Below are 8,999 nucleotides of genomic sequence, written 5' to 3'. Positions count from 1 at the left end.
GAAAAAGGGGGGACAGCAGCTCCTAGGGCTCAGGGGCGGCTCGGTGGCGTTGGCAGGAGGAAGGAAACAAGGTGTAGGCAGCGAGGGGCTCCAGGGCTGCCGGCCGCACCCTCGGGGGTGGCTTCTCCCCGGGGATGCTTAGCGGGGGAGAGGATGTCCATCGGCAGGTTGGGTCTCGGCTGCCCGCCAGGAGGCATCCCCTGCAGGGCTGGGGAGGGGGGAGCAGCGGCGGGAGGCAGGAAAGGCGGCGGGCGGAGAGGGTTCCCCCGGCTGCGGGCGGGGCGGCTCCCCGGGCCGGGCGCCCCTCGCCCCTCACCCCCCGGCGGCGCAGGCAGCGGCGGCCGCGGGTGGAAAGGGGCGGCGAAGGCGGGTGTGCGCCTGTGTGGCGGCGCGCCCCCGCCCTTCCCCCGCCGCGGCCGGCGCTGCGCGGTGGGCCGGCGCCGGGGTATTTACGGGATAAGGTGGACCCGGCGGCGGCGGCGATCGGCGTTGAGAAAGCCACCGCGCGCCCCGGGGAAGCATAGACGCGAGATGGCCCGGCGGGGCCGAACGGGGCTCCGCGGCGCCCCCTCCCCGCCCGCGGGGAAGCGCTGAGGCTCCCGACCCCGCCGCGCCAGCGAGCCCGGTGCCCCGAGCCATGGGGCTGTGCTACAGCCTGCGCCCGCGGCTCTTCGGCGACGGCGCCGCCTCGGAGCCCGAAGCGCCGGCGGAGCCTCCCGCCGCCCCGCCGCCCCTCGGAGCCCCGCTCCGTCCCGCGGGCAAGCCCGGCGCCGAGGCGGACGGGCCGGCGCCGCCGCCGCCGCCGCTGCTGCAGAACGGCGGCGGGAACGGGGCGGCCCCCGAGCGGCAGCCGCTGCCCAGGGCCAGCGGCGCGGGGAAGGCGGCGGCGCGGCAGCAGGCGCAGCACCCGCCGCCCGCGCCGCAGAGACCCTGGGAGAAGCTGCGCCTGGAGGAGCGCGAGGCGGAGAAGGAGGCGCGGAAAGTCAGCAAGAGCATCGACCGGGCGCTGAAGGAGCAGAAGCGCGAGTACAAGCAGACGCACCGCCTGCTGCTGCTGGGTACGTGCCGGGGGGTGCGCGTGTGCGTGGAACCGCGGGTGCTCGCGCGTGTGCACACGTGCGTGGGTGGGTGTGTGCGCGCGTGCACGCGCGGGGGGGGGTGCGTGTGCGTGGCTGGATGTGCGCGCGTGTGTACATGTGCGCGGGTGCGTGTGCGTGGATGGGCGTGCGCGTGTCCACGTCTGTGTGCACGGACGTGCGTGTCCGTGTGCGTGGATGCGTGTGCATGGCGGGCCGCGTGTGTCCGCGTGCGGGGACGCGCGTGTGCCGGTGGGGGCTGTGTCGGGGCGGGCAGGTGCCCCGCGGGGCTCCCGGCAGCGGCCTCTCGCTGGCTTCCCCGCTTTTCCTTGGGCGCCCTCCATCCCTCCTTTGTCTCCCCGCTGCTACTCTCCCCCCTTCCCCTCCCCCGGGCTCTTTCCATCTCGGGGCTCTCCCCTTCCCCCCTCCCCAGACAGGTTCCCACCTTCTTTTTCCCTTCCTCCTCCCCCTTTCTCGTGGCCCTGGCGCTGGGTTTGTGATGGAGAAGGCGAGCGGCTCCCCGCGGGCGGGGTGTCCCCGGGGAGATGCTGCATCCATCGCCCCGCCGGGGCTGCCACCTCGGCCAGGAGCTGTCTTAGCAGAAACGTTAAACAAACAAACAAAAAAATAACCAAAAACCAACCCACATGCAGTAGAGAGGCGGAAAAATGGCCACGCGTGCGTGAGATGTGTAGTCTGTAGGTGATCCTCCTCTGCTGTGTGTAACCGGGGATGCTTAATGAGGAGCAAGGAGTGTGGGCTTGTGGCTCCGAATAGCAATAGGCTCCTTATTTAAAGAAGCAGGGAGTGGTGTGAGCGGAAAGGAGCAGGTGTAGGTGTGTATGTGCCTCACAGACATTGCCTCTGCTACAAGATGTGTTCTTCAGCTCGTGGCTCTCCGTTTTTGGTTTTTTTTTTTTGTAGGGATGACTTGTCAGCTTTTGTCCCCGCTCCTCGGAGGTGCTGCGTGCCGTCTGCTGGTGCCACTGCTCTTTCTAAGCATTAGTTAATAGTCCTCTCCGGAGGGTTTGTACCAGCTGATGCATTTACAGTATGAAAACCACAGAGGTATCTAATACAAGCATCTCATTTCCTGCAGGAAACAGAACAGTCATGCTGCAGGGCTTTGTTTTACGGTCTGAGGAGAGGGCTTATTTGGCCTCTTAGCTGCGGTTGTAAAATCTCAGTTTTTCTGTTAGTATGGAAATACTGATTTCCTTTTGCCTTGGCTTGCTTTGTATGTCTTCGTGAAGTTGGCGTGGTATGGAGTTTTGGTGGTTATCTATGTGCGTTCGAGATTTTGGGTAGTCTTACATCCTTCTTTATATAGCCATGTTTCCGTGTTATTGGAGGGAGTCCTTCATTCCTGTTGGTGGGTGAGGGGAAAACGCAAAATACAGCAGTGCACAAAAGGATAAGCAATGTTTGCCAGAACTCTAGTGCTCCGATTCTAAAAAAAACCCCAAATAATGCACTTTATTATTTCCCATAAAATACCAGCCTGTAGGATACCAGTACAGTCAGTAAAAGGAAAGAGGAGGAAGATGTAATTCCTCCTATATGGAACTGATAATATTCTTTGTAAAATGTTTTTTTCTGATACTTGTATTGTTAAGGTATTTAACTCTTTAAATTTGAAATATTATATTTTAAAAGCATTTTTTAAAAAGGTTTTTCTTCCTCTTAACCTCTAAAAGTGTGTTGTGCCCAGTATGGCCACAAGAAGTCAAAGTCGTGGCCTTCCTCTAGAGAGTAATGTAGTTTCTTGAACAAAAGGATTCTATCAAATTGATATTGTGTGTAGTCTGTAGCATGGGTGGTTGTCATAGTAAACACCTGTTCAGAAACAGTGTGACCAGCAGGTCCAGGGAGGTTATTCTCCCTCTGTACTCGGCACTGGTGAGACTGCACCTTGAATACTGTGTTCAGTTCTGGGCCCCTCACTACAAGAAGGATGTTGAGGCCCTGGAGCAAGTGCAGAGAAGAGCAACAAAGCTGGTGAAGGGGCTGGAGAACAGGCCTTATGAGGAACGGCTGAGAGAGCTGGGGTTGTTTAGCCTGGAGAAGAGGAGGCTGAGGGGAGACCTCATTGCTCTCTACAACTACCTGAAAGGACGTTGTAGAGGGGAGGGTGCTGGCCTCTTCTCCCAAGTGACAGGGGACAGGACAAGAGGGAATGGCCTCAAGCTCTGCCAGGGGAGGTTAAGGCTGGACATTAGGAAAAAAATTCTTCACGGAAAGGGTTATTGGGCACTGGCACAGGCTGCCCAGGGAGGTGGTTGATTCACCTTCCCTGGAGGTGTTTTAAGGCACGGGTGGACGAGGTGCTAAGGGGCATGGTTTAGTGTTTGATAGGAATGATTTGACTCGATGATCTGGTGGGTCTCTTCCAACCTGGTTATTCTATGATTCTGTGATGCAATTTGAAAAATAAACCATCTCCGATCCTTGGCACCGTGAAAGAAACTCAACACTGCTAAGACTCTGTGTTGAATTCTGTATAAAATCTGTGTCATAATCAGAAAACACTCCCTTGATCGCTGTATCACAGGGAGGAAACGCTGGATTATTGTTTCAGCCATGGCAGATCAGGGCCTGACATAAATGTTTGATTTGGATGTAGCGAGACCTGCAGGTGCTTTGTGCTTTGTGTTGCTGTTTGCAAAGAATTGGAAATGCTGCTCTAGAGAAGAGAAAAAGATTTAGAATGGGGGAGGGTTTATTTGTCAGACAGAATAAAGCAAAATTGCATTGCACAAGGTAATGGCTTTCAGTTTTGCACAGAGGAATAGACCTGGAATATATACAAAGGGGTTTTTTTAGAGTAAAGAATATTCTCAGCCTGACATTTTATAGCATTTCTGGTGGTAAATAATTAGATCCTTGTCCCTAAGGTCTTCCTGGCAAAGTGAACCTAAAAAGCCTACCTTTGCTAGAAAGAGGAGGGATATTTTTGTAGATCAACATGGAGGAAATGCAGAGCAGAGGGGAAATGGTGAATGCAGTGGCAGCACAGCACCATCACAGAATAAACAAAGTTGAGCAACAGCTTGGTCTGGGCTTTGTTTGTTTCTTTATTTCAAATATGAGTTTGTAAATAATAGGTTTGTTTTGGTTTGTCCTTGTCTGTCTTGTATGTGAACTGGGGCGGGTTCAGAGAATATTATCAAAATTTTAGAGGAAAATGCAGTGTTTGTTCTAAGGAGCTACCACTAGATATTGAAAGGCTATACAAATAAATGTGCTAAGAATGCTAATAATCTCATAAGAGTCTCTAAATAAGTAGTATATTAGAAGAGAAGCTTCTGTAAGTGTTTGAAAATGACCTAAAAGCACTCTAATTCTCCTTTTATTATGTCAAATTAAAACAATCAGCTTTGTGGTGAGCTGTGCATGTAAGTTACCTAAAGCCATTGAGACTTCATAGTGTTTTTTAGTGTATGCTGATAAATGGCTCCCTAAGAAGAACATGTTCTTGCCTGTCACAGCTTCCCTCTAACTAATGTCTCATGCTGCACATGATGTTTTGATGCTCCCTTCTAACCTGCATTCTGAAACACTTAATGTGTTTTGTCATAACCAATAGTTGTGAAAAGGGAGCTGTGCAGTAAGTCCTCTAGATCAGCTGTCTGCATGTGTCTCCCACATAAACAGGTATATCTGTATCAGGTGGCTCTAACTGTGATGTAAGGACTTTACTAGGGCACTGGAAAAACAGCAAATAGGCTTTGGGTTGGTTTTTGTTTTTCTTCTGCAAGAACATGAACCCACATAAAATGGAAACTTGCTTCCCACTGCAGCTGGCTGTTTCTTGTTTAACATCAGCTTTAGAAAGAGGAGAAGGGGCTGGAAATGTTGAATTTATTGTTGTGCACTGTGTTATTTGCATTTTCTTGTTTATTTCCTTTTATTTTTGTAAGTGAAAAATGTTAATTTTTTGCAGAATTCTTAGGATGCTTTTGCTAACACCGAGATGTGGATTTTTTTTTTAAGCATACGTATTTATTGCACAGGTTTGCAGGACTTGGCCAGTCTTGTAACTTTGGTGTCTGCCTTGTTTTCTGTTTGGTCGTTTTTTTCCCAGGGAACTGCAGACACTCTTTTCTACAAGAGTGTTTTAGCTGCTGATTTCCTAGAAACACTACAAACATTACAAATCATCTTATAGAAGCAATTTAAGTTTTCATTTCCAGACTTTCAGTCTCATATTTTAAACTGTTTTGTGAGTAAGTGGGATGAGGGGGGGGGATTGGGTTTAAACAAACCATTGTGGAATAATTAAGGCTTATGTACTGTTGAAGTAAGGTGGAGATAGAAATAATACTTTTTTCCTAGATAGCTGTTGTCTTCCAGTCTTCTCTGGCTCCTGTTTGTTTGTGTTTGGGTTTTTTTTTCCATTTCCCTGACTTCTGGTTGCTGTCCTAACTTTGGATGACTTTCTCAAGCAGAACTTATTCTTCTGCATTTCCCTGTTAAACTGAAACTGAAAGTGCTGGCAGTAAAAGCTTTTCTGTTCAACAGAAATTGAAAGTGATGATCTGGGGCTTGAGGGTGAGAAAATGAAAATAGTAATTTTCTTCATTTAAACTGTAAACTGCTTATGTGATATTTAAGTATTGACTTGGTAGCAAAATGTAGACATGTTTGATACTTACATACAGAAGTGTGTAAAACATGCAAAGAAACATAGCTTCCCTGAGTTCATGGAAATCAAACACCAAGATGCCTTATCAAGTTTGGGGAGTTCTTAAGCAGTAGATCCCTGAGAACTTAGAGGTGTATAGTGGCAGTAATGCTCTGGTTTTGTTTTTTTAACTAGACATGTATTGACTGTTGTCAGAATTAAAGTGTGTTGCAAGAGAGATTTCTGTTCTGGCAGTGGCTTTTAGACTAAAATTACAGTTTGTTATTTACATATGCTGCATCATGAATCACTTGTCATCCCCAAAACAATTTTAAGTTCTAATAAATCTTACTTTAAAGATTACTTTAATTTTAACTTATGCTTATTGATAAACACCTGAATTTAGTTTAGCTTAATATGCTTATACTTCACCTGTGCCTTCATGAGGCTGTGTGCTTGTGGTATTTTTCATTTACCACCAGAGATGATGCCCTCTCTCGGTCTGTAACTGAGCTGAGTGCCACCACTAGTGTTCCAGGAGGTTGCACCCTCTCATTGCATCCTGTGTATGCCTGTCTTTACAAAAAAAAAAAAAACCACCAAACCACAAACCAACTTGTTGGTACGCACTGGTAGATTTAGGATCCCTACAGCGAGGTAGTTTTGACACAGAAATAATGGATATGTATTTGGTAGGAGCAGATATTTTCAAAATTTGAAATAACGGGCTGCAAATACTGACCAATGTATTAAAGTAAATGGGTTTTATAATCCTTAATCCGTTGCATCATTCACGTGTCTTTCCAAGTGCTCTTCTGCCTTTGTTTTAACTTCTGGCATCACGTTGAAGTGCGTGCGCACTCCTTGCAGGTTAAGAAGTCTGCAGGCAGAAGTCATCAGGATGTGTTAGAATTAGTTCTTAACTTTGGAGTTTTTTTAAGTGTACTGAAAGTGATTCCTGGTTTACAACACTCGGCTTTTCTCTATTCTGTAGGTTAGCAAATAATTGCATTTAGCCCATGTTTAGCTGTTTTATCTGATTTCTGTTCTTTGATTAATTTTGCTTATTTTTTAATAAATTAATATTTAAGAAAAACACTTTTTCCATGTTACATGTAGCATTGCTGGGAGGCTGTAACTGCTGTGCAGGGATGGGTTCTGCAGCTGTTACTTGTGCAATATGAACTTTAAGTTATTAGGCAAGTTTTATGTATCAGTGTGTTTTCCACAAATGCTTATTGTAAAAGTGTCTTAAATAAGCAAGTTACGCTAATATCTTCCTCATCATTTGAAGCTTCCATTACTATTGAAACTTCTCTACTGTTGTTAAAGAATATGTACAACTTCTGGATTTGCACATTTGTTTTACCTCTCTCCATGCCTTCTTCCCCCACAATTTAGAAGAAATGCAAATAGTAGTTATATTGTGGGTTATTTTTTTTTTCCCATTTTAGCATCTTTGATGCAGTGAAACTATGCAAATTTGGGGAAATATTTACTGTTGGGTTTTTCTTCCCTGCTACGATCCTGGCTTTTTTTGAGTTTACTTTTCCAGTCAGGTGCAGTTTGATGTTAGAAAGCTGAATTACTTGGAAAGATTCTTCCTTTTCTTTTTAATCCAACAGCCCGACTGATCTGTGGGGGAAGCCTGGCCCTGCCTCTGCTTACCAAGTTTAACTTATTACTTTCACTACATGATGTGGAAATGATTCTTCACAAACTTCTGAATAATAGAGAAACAAAGTCATAGAATCATAGAATGGTTTGGATTGGAAAGGACCTTAAAGATATCTAGTTCCACCCCCCCATGCCATTGGCAGGTTCGCTTTCCACTAGACCAGGTTGCTCAAAGCGTTCATTCAGCCCGTCTTTAAACACCTCCAGTGATGGGGCATCCACAGCTTCTCTGGGCAACCTGTTCCAGTGCCTCACTACCCTCACAGGAAAAAATTTCTTCCTAATGCCTAACCTAAATGGCCCCTCTTTCAGCTTAAAATGGTGCAAGTAAAATAATAGAGCTATCCCTTACTCTCCAGTAGAAGGGATTTGAACTTCTGAGTTACGATTTTGTATTGAGGAAACCTTGACCATAGTTTTTGGTGTTTTCTTAAATTGTGTGGTTTGGATCTTCTGTAATGTCTGGAGGCTCTCCTTAAGGCAGATGCTTGATGGGCTGTTCAGATCAGTAAAACAAAGCATGGAGCAGACAGTGAGCCCGTTGGCTGGTGCCACAGTCCAAAAGAAATCTAAAACTGTCTTTCACTGAAGATGCGGATCTGTTTTTAGATATGGAAAATGTATGTCAGTAGTTATTACTTACTATGTTCTTAATAAAAAGCAACTTTTTGTCAGTGGTTAAGATCATCCAGTTATGGTTAAGATTTACAGCCTTGTGTGGTTGTTCAGCCCTGTGAGATATTTCATGGACTTGATGATCCTGGAGGTCTTTTCCAACCTAGTGATTCTGTGTTTCTGTATGATTTGTTGTGCTGCAGTCATCAACACCTTTCACTTCATGGGCAGGAGCTCTGTCTTACTGTGCTGTTACTTACAACTATCTGACACAACTGTGTTAGTTTTTGTTGGGGTTTTTTTAATGTTTTGGATGTTGTCTTTTGACTGATAATGTCATATATCAATAAAACTGAGTGTTTTGTCAGTTTGCTTTTCAAATACCCTGGAGTGCAGGGTCTGAAAGAAATGCAGCCTCATACCTGGCCTGTGCATGCTGTATTTATGCGTTTTCCAAAAGTGGATGAGCATGTTAAGTATACTGACTAGCAGTATTTCATATTATCACTGTAGCACTGTATGGCTGTATGTGAAATTCCTGTCTCATGATTTGTCTGAACATGAATACTGAATAAATTTTAAGGACTTAAAGCCTCACTGGGTAAGCTGTGTGAAGAAGGAAGGATATGCTATTTGGGTCTAGAATAGATGGAAACCATGTAAGAAAATAGTGTTTTTTCTTTCTCTGTGTTTACATGCAAAGGATAAAAAAAATCTAAGAAGAAAACCTGCCAACTAATGTCTGTAGCACAAGGGAGAACATCAATCACCTGTAGTAGATGATCTTAACTGATAAGTTCTCTTTGAAGTCAAACTTTATTGCTTCCTCAAACTGGTATTTTACATTTGTTTGTTTTAAACTTATGTTTGAAGAATTGTAAATTGCACTCATATTTCAAATAATGTTAGATTTCAAGAATAATAAATTATTCTTTCATAAAATACCATTACTGGAGTAAGTAAAATCCAGGTTGTATTTTAAATTCTATAATGTTGTCTTTATTTTA

The 8,999-nt window shown here is 45.9% G+C and overlaps 1 protein-coding gene across 1 annotated transcript in view; it reads left to right on the top strand.

Annotated features, from left to right (window-relative positions):
- The first annotated feature begins 622 nt into the window (after positions 1–622).
- The window catches only part of GNAL (G protein subunit alpha L), a 203,736-nt gene continuing 195,359 nt past the window's right edge, over positions 623–8,999 (top strand). Inside the window, exon 1 of the mRNA XM_069853805.1 lies at positions 623–1,058. Coding sequence (XP_069709906.1) covers positions 638–1,058 — 421 coding nt within the window. The 5' untranslated portion in view covers positions 623–637. The remainder of the gene's footprint in view (positions 1,059–8,999) is intronic.

The sequence above is a fragment of the Phaenicophaeus curvirostris genome, chromosome 3, assembly GCF_032191515.1.
Source record: "Phaenicophaeus curvirostris isolate KB17595 chromosome 3, BPBGC_Pcur_1.0, whole genome shotgun sequence".
In the NCBI taxonomy this organism is placed as follows: domain Eukaryota; kingdom Metazoa; phylum Chordata; class Aves; order Cuculiformes; family Cuculidae; genus Phaenicophaeus; species Phaenicophaeus curvirostris.
This window is presented reverse-complemented; position numbering and strand designations above follow the sequence as displayed.